Source organism: Melospiza georgiana, chromosome 10 (genome assembly GCF_028018845.1).
Source record: "Melospiza georgiana isolate bMelGeo1 chromosome 10, bMelGeo1.pri, whole genome shotgun sequence".
Lineage (NCBI taxonomy): Eukaryota > Metazoa > Chordata > Aves > Passeriformes > Passerellidae > Melospiza > Melospiza georgiana.
Genome location: NC_080439.1, coordinates 17,551,448 through 17,564,740, shown reverse-complemented (window position 1 = coordinate 17,564,740; position 13,293 = coordinate 17,551,448). Strand labels below are relative to the sequence as shown.

The following is a 13,293-nucleotide window of genomic DNA, read 5'->3' as shown; positions in this document are numbered from 1 at the left end:
ACCAAACAGTGTTTATCAGCCTTGGGAAGAGACATTTTTTTATGGGGGGAGAAGGGGAAGGAATCATCTCAAAGCAGCTCGACAGGCTCAATTCTCCAAGGTGGCGACTCATAATTAGAAATCCAATGTATCCTGCTATCAATCCTACCTTAAATAATAAAATGATCAATAAAAGCAAGAGGAGATTAAGTCATCAAGCTCAGTGGTGCTATTTTCTGTTGCAATGGCTTTTAATAAACCTGTCTCTCCACACCACATTTTCATATGTTCTGCTCTTCTTTCCTCTTGCCAGCACGGAGGCTTTGAGTTGAACACCCACAGAAAGTGATCACAATGCATGTCTACTTTCCAGATATTACAATCACAGTCACTTAACTGCTCCCCAGGACAATTTAAAGAGAGCAAATGAAGAGGAGTTTGAGTGCATTTACAGCTGATGCCATTAAACTGACCAACAGAGATTGACATGTGCATCATTGAGATCCCAGGCTTCAGATGCAGTAATGATACAAGCAGTTTTATCTCAAAATTACACTGAAGCAAGATCATGCTGATCTTTTTAAATGAGATTGAACACAAAGATGAAGACAGAAACACTCACACTGTGTTTCTGCTACACTGTCCTCCCACTCACAGGATTGTTCCTGATGCCTGGGTTGAATTTGGGAGAATGAACAAGCACTTGGTGAAGATTATGGTGCTGCATTGATGAAACACCCATCGATCCAGTTCTGCTGTGTTGCTGCATCTGATGCTGAATGACTGTGGCTTCCATTTTACAGTCATACCCCTTCTCACAGAGGAAGGACTAGTACAGACTCCCAGACTAGCACAAAAATCACCAGCATGGCAGTCTGATGGCTTAGTTAACAAAACTGCCGTTGTTTACTCCCTGTCTGTCAGGAGTCAGTCCAAGAAAATCTACTGTACCCATACCCATTAAAGTTAACTTCAAATTACACTAACCACAAATCTCTAGCTGGCTTGCTTCTCAATGCCAGTTATTGGAATCAGCTTTGCATTTGAAGGGCAAATAGAGCTGGAACTATTGCCATTACATCACATGCTGCTTGGTACTAACGTCGAGAAGATCAAAGCTACACGGGAGAAGGCTTGTAATGCAAATGTACTGTTTATGATGCTAATCAAAGAATTTAGCTTTGTTTGGAGGAGACAAAAAGCTGCCTGATGAAAGAGAGAGAGGGAGAGAGAAGCTTAAGTTCTTACCTCCTGCTGATGACAAAGGCTGCAATGAGAATGACCACTAGAACAACGCTGCCAGCCACTGAAACAAGAAGCACTGTGGGATTGGTACCATCGCCAATGATGGGGGAAGGAACTGAAAACAGAAAAGGGAGCATTTGTGTCAGACAACCTCAAAAAATCAACCTAGGTAGCACTCAATGAGCTCAATGAGCTTTCTGGCTTATGGAGGCAGTTTAGAGTAGCACTCACATCTACTTTCAGGTCTTTATTATACAGTCATTTGACACAATTTTTCCAACTGCTAATGAGCTGAAGACATGATGTTTGATAATTATTTGGGGAACTTCAGTTCACCAAGCACAAGGACTCCCTCTCCTTCTCCCCTCCAGTGCTGCTCAGAGGGTATAATGACTAATTTTTTGCCTTTCTAATTACTTTCCACACTTCTTTCCTCCTCCTTTTTCTTTCAGGGGGGCCAGATGATCACTCCAGAGTAGGAGAGTAATTTTAAAACTGCTACTCTCTTCCTGATGGATTGTTTTCAGTTGTTAACATCCTGAATGATATTGCCGCTAACTGGCATGACCTTAACTTGATTTAAGGAGACCTCTATGTCCGAAATAAAATAGGTTTGGTCACAGTGCCTTTCTGCCACTGAAAAGCAAACATTTTGGGGGCTAAATCTGCATGTTTCCTTGAGCAAAGTGAAAAGCCTTACTGACAACATAGTTTGAACATTCTTGTCTTTATATAACTGTCTAAAGAAAAGTGCAAGTATGGGAGCTGATGTAGGACACCTGACTGATCTGTGTCAATAGCTTGTAAAGGGGAGTAACAGGGCTCTATTCTCCTTGAAATAAGATATTCCAGAAACGTGCAAATGTCTGCTCTTCAGAAAACAAAATCTCTCAAGCATCAATGGCTTCCAAGTGTTTATGGGGTGCCTGTTTCCCTATATCACAGTGAAGCACTGTCACTGTTAGAATCTACAATACAGTGTGGCATTCACATTCTCTGGAAAAATCCCTTCGCCCAGGATTTTTCTCCTAGGATGCTGAGAAGCCTCAGAGAAAAGGAAAACTATTATCTCATTTGCTTCTCCTGTGTTTTGCTCACATGTGGAATGTGTTTGAAGATTGTTTCATTGGATTCTGGTGTGAGTTGTTTTCACTCATTGGCCAATCAGGGCCAAGCTGTGTCAGGACTCTGGAGAGAGTCATGAGTTTTCATTATTATCTTTTCAGCATTCTGTAAGTATCCTTTCGGTATTCTTTAGTATAGTTTAGTTTAGCATTATTTAATATAATATAGTATCATAAAATAACAAATTAGCCCTCTGAGAACATGGAGTTAGATTCATCATTCCTCCCTGCCATGGGGGTCCCTGCAAATACAATAATGTAGCATATCCAAACAGATGTCTTGGGCCAGCACTATGCCATCACCAACAGCCATGTGGCCATGCAGGAACATTTTCTCAGAGCACGCACACCACAGTCCAAGTGTGAGAAATAGCTACTCACTTTTCATAGTTTAGGAAGGTTTATTAAACCTTATCAAAAATCCAACAGAAGAGTGAATAAAGAAAAAAGGTTACAGTGCTGGGAGCAAAAGATTTCTCCGCCATGTGCTCAGCTCCATCACAATGGAGGTTTCCCTTTTTAACCCTTTAACGTCTCCAAAAGTTCTGTCCATCAACCCCTTCTTGACTGCCCAGTGGGGGAGACATCTTCCTCAAATCCTGATTGGATGTTCCATAGTGACGAGCCAGATGTCCCAACTCCAGCTGTCCCTTGATAACCATGCCAGGGGTATAACACAGCTATAAATCTATAAAACTTTTCTTAACCTATGTACATGATATTTGTCTATTAATTGTGAGAGTCAATCATGGCATTACTCATCTATCACACGAGCATCCAACGTGGAACTCCCTGCACACAGCCCATTGTATCAGCACTCTCTGCAGGAGCAGCAGCAGAGGGACGGGGTGGGGAGGCCTTTACCTGTGTTGGTGGTGAACTCGAAGGGCCCACTGAAGTCTCCATAGCCTGCTGCTGTCCTGGCCCTGACGTGGAACACGTAGGAGGTCAGGGGGTTGAGCCCTTTGATGTCGGTGTTCCTGGAGGCCGTTTTCACGATGCGATAGCTGCGCTCGTTCTGGTCCTGCCAAGGCAGAGCACGGCGTGATGGAGTGAAGCTGTGAACCTGGAACCCCGCTGCCTTGCCAAAACTGTCTGATCAAAGATGAGTAACAGCAATGGAATTCTCAAAATACACCCTGAGGGCTCCTGCTGCTGGCCTTGCTCAATCCCCCATGCACCGTGTGCTGCACGGGGCTCTGAGCAAGCCAAAAAAGGAGGATGAGGCAGTACGCATGATGCTCATATATCACTGATTATTTAAGAAGTCACACAGTGAAAACCCTTGGAAAACGGCCAAGCATTCAAATAGGATCCTCTTGATGAACAAGCACGTTTTACTCACACACGCTGGCACTTTCCTTTTCTTCCTACCAGCCAGAAGCCATATAAAAAAAGGATAAAAATATTTTAAAAAAGAAAAGACTTAGAAAATATCTTCCAGAAAGTCCATTATTAAAAATCATTCTATTTTTGGCTGGAAAATCTATCAGAAAATGTAATAATCTAGCTTCCCTGCAAAGCAAGTGCCTTTCAATGTATGTGGAAAGCAAGTAAGTGAATTTTTTTAATAAAAAAATTAGAAGTATTCGTGTGCATGTGAGAGACAGCACGCACAAGCAAGAGCAGGTAATTGTTCATTTTTGCAGAGACCCTTCAAAGAAAATAGCTCTTTTCATAATTCCCTACTTGAGAAGTTATTTGAAGGAATAACATCTCCCTCAACTTGGAAAGTATGAAGAATCTAATTTTCTCTCCTTATTCTCTATTAAAAGCCAGCCAGTCCACGCTATCACTTTAAGCAGAAGCTGTCGGCAAACAGATCTTATTATTATGACTCTGTTATATACTTCATTATTATACTTCTGTCTATGAAGGAAAGCTAATGTCTCACTTCTGCCCAATACTATTGACTCTCATTATAAATGTGATTGCTATAAAAGCTCAGTTTCTAGGTAGGAAAGAAATAACAAAATAAATTCATACTGTACAGCAGGAACAGCCTATGAATCTTACTCTTTCAAGCAACCATTCAAGTGCATGAAATCCTTAATTGGATTTTATTACACTGAATCTATCTCGTTTCAAATGATGGAATCCTATCAGGAAATAAACCACAGTGGAATGAAATAAAAAAGCTGTGCCCAAGCCCAAAGGGAACTCCTGGCTTGTCCATTTCTGAGCAGTACCTTTTCATAGTATTTGACCTCATACTCCAGGATGACTCCGTTTGGCCTGTCAGGTTCCAGCCAAGCCAAGGCAACACTGTGCCTTGTTATCTCCTTAGCCTGGATCAATGCAATTGGGGACGGAGCTGCCAGGAGGAAAAAACAAAAAACAAAGAAACATTATAAGCAATCACTTAGTTTTAATGAGGAACATGTATTTTTAGTTGGAACTTTCACAACATGAGCACTTTCAGAAACCGTGTTTTTCTTGGGGGGTGAGGGTGAGGGGAAATTAGAAACATTAAAGATTTTTCCTGTTTTCTCTACCAACATGACATTTAATCATCTCTAAGAAAGATTGGGTTTGGATGCTGGACAGTACTAGATAGGTGGTTTTGAAGTAACAACACAGTTGTCTAAGCACTGCAATGTTCATGCTGCCCAGTAAAACTTTCATAAGAGATTGTGGTACTAAAAGGATCTCTTATTTTTGTCCTGTGTCATTTTGGTCCACAGTCACTCTCTTCTTCCATCTCCTAAAATTAACTGATGTTATTCCATTAGCTATTTACTTCAAAGGAACTATTAAGTTCCTGAGGTTCCAATCTTGTTTTCTCTAAAGCTGAGAAAATATTGCCACTGAATTTAGTAAGGCCAGAGTAAAGCTGAATACATATTAATTTGGGCCCTCCCATTAAAACCAGGAAACTTGTATTTCAACAATCTCAGCCAATTTGTGCCTAATAACTTGCCCTGCTTACAACCAAATCTGAGCAGTCCCTGGAAAATGGCCAAGGGCCAGAATCTGGCTTTGGTAGCTCCTTCCCAGCCAAAAGATACCAGAGACTGGTCCAGTGTGTGCCAAAATGGCATCTCCTGACCCTGTCCCACATGGTGCTGCACTGATGCCATGAACAGAAAGAGCAGGATTGCACCACCAGGGGTAAGGGCTGCAGCATTTTTGGAAATACTCTACCTAGCAACAAGCTAAACTCCAAGACCCTTTAAACTGTATCTGTGTCAGTAATAAAGGCTGCAATGAAGAAGATAATGGAAAACATCTCTTTGTGCATCGTGCACTGCCCAAAGAGCCCCTGCTAATGCTGAAGTTCAGGTTTCTGACTGGCTGGAGGACAATGCCTTCTCCCTTTGCCTGTGATAGCAGCAGATTCATGGCTGTGCTGGGGAACGGGCTTTCTGAAGATTTATGAACCCGGCTGCCCCTTCCTTGCTGTTGTGTTGCTGTGTGGTCACATCTCTAGCCAGCTGTTATCAAGCTCTTTTGATGCTGACAATAGCTGGTATAAATGGTGGAGTCTCCAGGGATAAAAAGGGACATTCATGAAATTTTTAATCTTATCTAACAAAGCTGTCCTGTATAACCAGAGATTAGAGGTCTTCCTAAATTGAATATATTTCTTCTTTTGTCCCCTGATGCTGTAGCTGCTCTGTTTCCCCCACTTCCCTTTCTTTTTGTTTCTTTTCTACCTTTAACTTTGGAATGACGATCCATGAAAATGTTATAAAGTTAAAAGTATCCTTGAAAGAGATATCCTTGAAAACTACCAAGAAAGGCAAATAAATAAAACAGTCACTATAAATGAAAGGAAAATTGAATGTTGAAAGCCTCAAACCTACTTGACCATATCAGACAGTTCTGATGGAAGTGAAAATAACCGGTAGATGCTGCAGTCACAAAAGGGTGTCTCCTCTTGATGTGAAACCATCAGGGAGCTGCTTCCCAATTTACTATTTGACAGTTTGGCATCTCTGTTAGAAATGCCTCCAAAACCTTTATCTCTTTTTTCCTTGTCTGCCTCTCACAGGCAAAGGCAAATACTGAATGACAGAGGAGACTATAAACACACAGCCAACAGGGAGGATCCAGGTGTGCTCCATCAAATTATATCTGTGGCACGACTGCAAACCTGCTTAATAACCTCACACTTCCTCAAGAGAGAATCAAACCTTTGTATAATTCCCCTCTGCAATAAGAATACTGCTCAGCTAATAAATTAGAAATCAGATTTGTTACCCTAAAACACACACGCACACGCCATTACTGATAAACCAAGCGGAGAGAAATCTGCTTAGTTAATCACTGCCTCATGCAGGGCAGACAAGCAATTCTTTTTGCTGAGAATCCATCACTTATGCTGCTCTGACCTCAAGAACTGTAGAGAGAAAGTTCCCTTTCTTTCCTTTATCCTCTCTTTAACCTCCTTGGTTTGCCATTTCATTTCAGCAAGCATCTATATTGGAATTTAGTGAGTCCTTCAATATTGGGCTGGTAAGTGCTGTATGAAAACACATTTCTTGTCTGTAAAATGGCTACTTGCAGCAGAAGAATTTATATTAACTAAGCCTTCCAGTGAAAGACTCTCAGCTTTATATAGCTTAACAAGTGCTTTCTCACTTCTCACAAAAAATGGACAGCTGATCTTAGGCACTACACCATACTGGAATAAGCAACATGCTCCTGCCTTCCAGGACACAAAAAGGACTTGTACATCAATTCCTTCATTACTCCTTACACTTTTAAGAATGGCCATATTTTTTTTCTTCCTGCCCTTTATATGCAAATTCATCCTCCTTAACTTTCAGTATCTTCTTTTGTCCTGGATTCTGCAGATGAGCCACTTGTTCATAACTTTGTATTGCCTGCACATCCTGCCTCTCCATAGCTATACAGAAGTACTAAGAATGGCAAAGTCCAATTACAGAACTGCAAGAAGCTCTTCAGGAGTGACCTCCATCCCTGCAGCACAGACCTACAGTGGTCTGTGCAATAGGATGGTGAGCTGAAACTCTGAGGACCTCGAGGAGCTGCACCCAGTATCCAGAGGGTACTACAGTTATGCCACTGCATACAATCCTCAGTTACCAATTCCCCTTTATTTCTGCAAATAGCCTTACAAATCAGTGTTATTTTTTTCCCTTGTTTTTTCAGGATCCATTATCTGACCTGAAAGACTGGACTCCTGGAAGAACATCAGTTTCTCCTTGCACATGTATTACCAAAGGGCACAAGAGTCTGGTCAATATTGTCCAGGACAAAGAGAATGACAGCTCTGCCAACTCAACATGGCACCCCAGGCAGCAGACACAGCCTTCTGAGTGAGCTTGTGCAAAATATTTACATTCTTTGTTCTTCTGCCTTTTGCCTTTAAATTGCCTCTTGGGGATGATGTGAAGATAAACATGTAACAGGTTGTAAAATGATGCTTTGATCACAAGCAGAATAAAAGACAGAATACTCTCTCCTATGTGCGTGGGCTAACTGTTCATTAGATGCATACATTCCTTCATAAAACACATTGAGGACAGCTTGACCAAAAAGAATAATGTTCACAATTAAGGTGTTCACAGTAAGATCCCATGATGACTTATGGAAGGGAGTGGGAGATCACTTTTTCCTTCACCTTTTGCACTTTCCTCCACCCTGCTCCTTTATGTTTGGAAAGGAGCAGTAAGCAATGACTTGTTTCTCAATCATCACTGCTTACAACAGCCAGCTTTCTGCCACACGCGCACAGACTGCACATACCAAGCACCAATTCACCAGAACAGCCCATTTCACAAAATGAGGTATTTTGGTGTCTAAAAAGGGGTCTCCCCTCGAACAAAAGCACCAAGTGTAACTTTCCTGAGTTCAAAGCTCAGCAGTTCCTCTCCCTTAAAAACCCTGCTCCCTACTGATGTGAATGTTGCAATTTTCTTTCATCTACTTCCTCAATAACCTGCCATTAAACACCTACTAGTAGTTTTATTACCTCAGCTCTGAGCTTGCGGCCTACAGAGAGAGAAAGAGCACAGATGTACTACAAAAACTTCACCCAAATGCCATAAAGCCATGTCCCAAGGCTAGCCAGTGCTGAATTGTAGCACTTTCGAGGCACTTTAAAGGATGGCAGAGGCAGAGTGTCAGTTTTTCATTACTGGTTCAAATTAGGAGGGGTGGGGGGGGAATGGAAAGAGGAAAAAAACAGGAAATAAATAGATGCAATAAAGTCTCTGGCATGTAGGCATCCATGAGTGAAAACAGCCCTTTATAAAACTACAGCACATGAGTACTCAGATATCAAAGATACACAATGCCCAGTGTTTTATTGAAGATGCCTTCTTACCCACAGCGGGGTTTACTTTCCACTCCCCATGATTTGAATTTAAATGGATCATGTTTACTCAAGGGGTCTTTCACTGACTGAAAAATATACCCACAGTTTGTACATTATCTCAGCTAAATTCAAATAACATATTTAAATTTAATTACTTGAAGCTTAGGGGTTTTCATGCTTTTCTTTATTCCCTCAATTGCACACAACACTTATTTGTTCTTATCAATGGCTATGCGCTTTGTCAAGCAGCAAAATTAAATGCTTGAAAGCACTAATGATGTTACTGTGATTAAGGGTTTTTACCTTCCAGGGTAGATACTAAAAGCCTGCTCCATTATTAATTACTTTAAAAAAAGAGAGAGAAAAAAAGAACATATTTCTGAGAATCTAACCCTGAAGAAAAGTCCTCTTAGAAATCAAAGCACGAAAATAAAAGGTTTTCCATTAAAAAAATCTTCTCTTGATTAGGACACAACATATTTAAGGGAACCTGGCACATTTCAGGTTTTCTCTTTGACTATTTACCTTGTAACACTGCGGGCGTTTACATGAGATTTTGTAAATTATATTAGTAAATAATCTCACAGCAAGAAAATTATATACAGCACAAAGAACCAAATGCAGTTCTAATAATTTCTAAAGGCCCAAGCTCTGGGCCTTTAGAAATTATTAAAACAGATTCTGATAATTTTATTCATGTAAGAGGGGATTTTAGTTGACTAGCTGTCACACTGACTTCAAATCTAGGGAAGAGAGAAATGTCCAACCTTCTTTAGTTACATAAAATTATTTACATAGTTTTACATAAAACTAAAACATATTTATCAGAATAAATTAAAAAGAAGGCAGCTTTCTTCCACAGAATCACAGCATTGTTAGGGTTGGAAGGGACCTCTGGAGATCATCCAGTCCAATCCCCTGCCAAGGCAGAGTCACCTGGGCAGGTTACACAGAAATTAATCCAAATGGGTTTGGAATGTCTCCAGAAGGGGAGACTCCATGACCTCCCTGGGTGGCTGTTCCAGTGCTGTTCTTCCTCATGCTGAGGAACTGCTTATGTTTTAGTTTCTGGCCTTTGCTCCTTGTCCCATCACTGGGCACCACTGAAAAGAGCCTGGCACCATGCTCTTGGCATCCCTTTGAGATCTCATTATTGCATTAATGAGATCTCCTCAGTCTCCTCCAGACTAACCAGGCCCAGACTCCACAGTCTCTGCTCATAAGAGAGATGCTCCAGACCCCTCACCATCTTTGTGATATCCACTGCACTCTCTCCAGTCACTCCTTTTCATTTTTGTACTGAGGATCCCAGAACTGGACACAGCACTCCAGATGTGGCCTCACTGGGACCAGAAAGCATTTTAGCATGACCACAGTTCCAAACATATGCAAAGCGTATGCACAAGGCATGTATGCTCATCAGGATAACAGAGCAAAGGCTCCTGCACATGTGTGAGGCGATGTGCACTCCCAGATTAGATGTCTGTGCACGTCTGAGGAGCCAAGCTGGAGTCTGGCATTCCCATTCCTCACTGTCAGCATGACAGCTACGCCTTCTCCCAGGGACCTGCCAGAGTCTGTGGGCTGCCTCTGCGCTTTACAAACTAACCACATGCATATTTGGGGCTTTTTTCATTATTCCCTCTGTAAAAGTGGAGCAAACATTTGTGCTAGCAATGATTGGGCCAGGTTAGGACTTGGACGAGGATCTAGAGGCCTGATTGCTCAAGCAAGCCACTGGAAGCTTCCCAAGACATTCCCGAGTCCTCTGTCTTCCCACCGTCTGCCTCTCCTTCCCCCAGGAATGACGACGGGCGAGGAACACCTCCCAGCCTGGGGAGTGAGACAGCCAACATTCAGGGCAGCACTTTCACGCTTTTAGTGTTTAAAGCAAAGGCTTTAAATCTCCTCCCGTGGAGTAAAGTGCCCCAGGTTATCCACCCACACACCAAAATCCCAGCCAGCGAAGGGAGAAGCAGTGTGACAGCTGAGCTTGGCCTGCTTCTCCCAATCCCTTTAGCCAGCCCTAATGCTGCTGAGCTGAACTTTCCCTCCTTCATTTACTGCTGAGGGAAAGCACCAGCTTGGCCACAGGACATTCTCACAGGACACTTTCATCCCAAAATAACAGGCACAAGGGATCTTCCCTTGCTTTCCAGGCTCTGCAACCCAGTCACAGCCCTCTGAGGAAAACAAGTGACAGGCCCTCAAACCTAGGGACAAGCTCACATCAGTTGTTTGTAATGACGTGTTCGTAAAGAAAGGGGCTAGAAAATGAGATTTTAAAGACTGTTAACACAGTATTATTATGTTTTAAACATTTCCTCTGTTTTAAAGTTTTCATTTCTTGCCTCTCCCTAAAGAACCTGTGCTGCAAATCTTGCCAAACCACAAAAGCTGGCTCTGACTTGCATCAAATCAAAAGCTTGAAGGAAAACCCAGGCTCTCAGCAGCAACAAATAGTAGTAGTTGAGGATTATTAGAGTGCTGTACTTTTACTACCTAAGTCCAGCCTCATTTCTTGGCGACTAGCAGTGGCTGCTGAGCATCCACAAAGAGCCTGTGGATTTTCTGGGCTGCACATCCAGTTCTGTGTCACTTTTAGCACAGACTACTTCAACATACCAGAACTCCTCTAATTTAGCTGAAAACTATTACAGGAATTGAGATGTGACCGGAGTTCCCTGTGGTTTACAACAGAAATGAAGGGAGGGTGAAGAAGATTTTTGCAAGCCCAGGAGATGGCTTGTTCTGGGGATCAAAGAGTGCCACAGCTCTTGACAGCAATACATTATTTTCAGGTACTGGCTCCTCCAATTTTGAAGGCCAAATAATGATGTCAGCTTATGCAATGCAGCTCTGGAATTACTCCAAAGATCTGAATCTGCAACCTACAATCTCAAAGATTGCCTTAAACCAAAAGATTATAGAATCTACATAGCATTTAGCAAAAGATTTGTATTACAACTCAAGCATGGGGTCTGTTTCATCTGAAAACTGCTTGTTTTCTTTCTGCTCGCTTGCTAAGAAATCTTGTTGGCATGTTCTGACAAGGATAACTTAATAGTTGCCAACAGAAACATGGCAGAATACCGTGTATTTCCTGTATGTACCAATGCCAGTTTAAAACAAACAGGAAAACAAGCCTTTCAGTTGGATGGCAATTTATAAAAATCTATCTGAACATCACAACCACTTAAAAACCCCAGCACCAAAACATTTCTAAATGCTAGAATGATTAACATGGAAGGGTGAACATACTTTGAGCTGTGAGTTGCTCTAGAAACTCTAGAGCTATAAGTAATTTGTTAAGATGGATAATTAGTCAGCAGCTGTCTGACCCGAGCAGGTTTGGAGCCGCTGGTCACAAAGCAAGTCACGCTGCACTTACTCTTCCCTCTGGTTGAGCTTGGAATCTGACCCAGTATAAACAGCAATAAATTTTGTAGCCTAAAGAAGCCAACACTGATGCTCCACTGCATTATATTGGCTTGAGAGAAGCAGGAAAAATAGACCAGGCAGTCCAGAAAAACAGACTGCTGTGGGCCAGAGCTGTCACACTTAGATGTGACACTTAGGGACTCCAGGACCTGAATTTGGGTGGGACACTTGTGGAAGGACGTGCTGGAATCATCCTCTTACTTCTCAGATGCTGGTCCAAGCAAGCGCAGACCACCAGAAACCCCTGATGCTATGACACAATGTACAGCCCCCCTGAGGACAGTGGCTCTGGGGGAGCTGAAAGGAGGGATTAGAGACCATATCCCCTAGCTATTAAAGCAGCTAATAAAGTTGGAAATTGAGCATTCCCCAACAGCTCAAAATAAGTAGTCTGGAGCAAAATGCTCCACTTAGCATCTTTCCCTCAGGGCAGCTCTGCCTCACCCACATGCCCTGCTGTTCCTCCCAGGAAGCCAGAAGTAGCCACCAGAGTTAATTCCTGCCCAGAAACAGCCTGTCTTTCACCCTTGCACAGGAGGAGGGTCTGCTGAGCTGCCTTTTCTAAACAAACTCCACTCCCCCCCAGCCCCTTCCACCAGGAAATCAAAGCTACACTTACAGAAACACCAGCTACCCTGAAATGAGACCCCTATCCCATTCTCTAAGCCCTTCCTCAAGTCAAACAACCATCCAGCTGCTCCTCCTTCACTGTGCCATCCTCCTGCCCACAGTTAAGATATGTTTGCACTCACATCATGAGTCAGCACCCAAGAGGGGAAGAGCTGTGCCCAAATTGCACAGAACCAGTGAAATAACTGACTGTATCTGTGCCCTGCAAACCACTTGTTGTGCACAGCTTTCAAGTCTCTTACAACAGTGTTTCAATAATCCATAAAACAACAGAAAAACACTGACCCTGCTGTTGTAATAGCCCAAAGGGGCAGCCCTTTGTCTCACAGGGCACAGGACAGCTCTCACCTGATGCCCCTTGTCTGTATCTGTTAAGAGAAAACCTCATTTCTGCTCCCTGGTCCTTTCTTATACTTACCACCAACTCACCTGTTGGTTACCCAACAGTTATGGCATAAAGCTTAATCCATTATGGGGCAAATGTGTGATTTGGCACCCAAGGCATCTCCCAACACTGCTCTCCCTGGTTCTCACACAGTTACTTCTTATTTACTTGAAACAAGGATGTCTAGATGATGTATATACATG

The 13,293-nt window shown here is 42.5% G+C and overlaps 1 protein-coding gene across 1 annotated transcript in view; it reads right to left on the bottom strand.

Moving 5' to 3' along the window:
• Positions 1-13,293, bottom strand: part of EPHA4 (EPH receptor A4) — a 105,450-nt gene that overhangs the window by 24,237 nt on the left and 67,920 nt on the right. The window contains exons 6-8 of the mRNA XM_058031631.1: positions 4,538-4,662; positions 3,213-3,372; positions 1,228-1,339 (exon numbers count right to left, since the gene is read on the bottom strand). Of these exons, the coding sequence (XP_057887614.1) occupies positions 1,228-1,339; positions 3,213-3,372; positions 4,538-4,662 (397 nt within the window). The remainder of the gene's footprint in view (positions 1-1,227; positions 1,340-3,212; positions 3,373-4,537; positions 4,663-13,293) is intronic.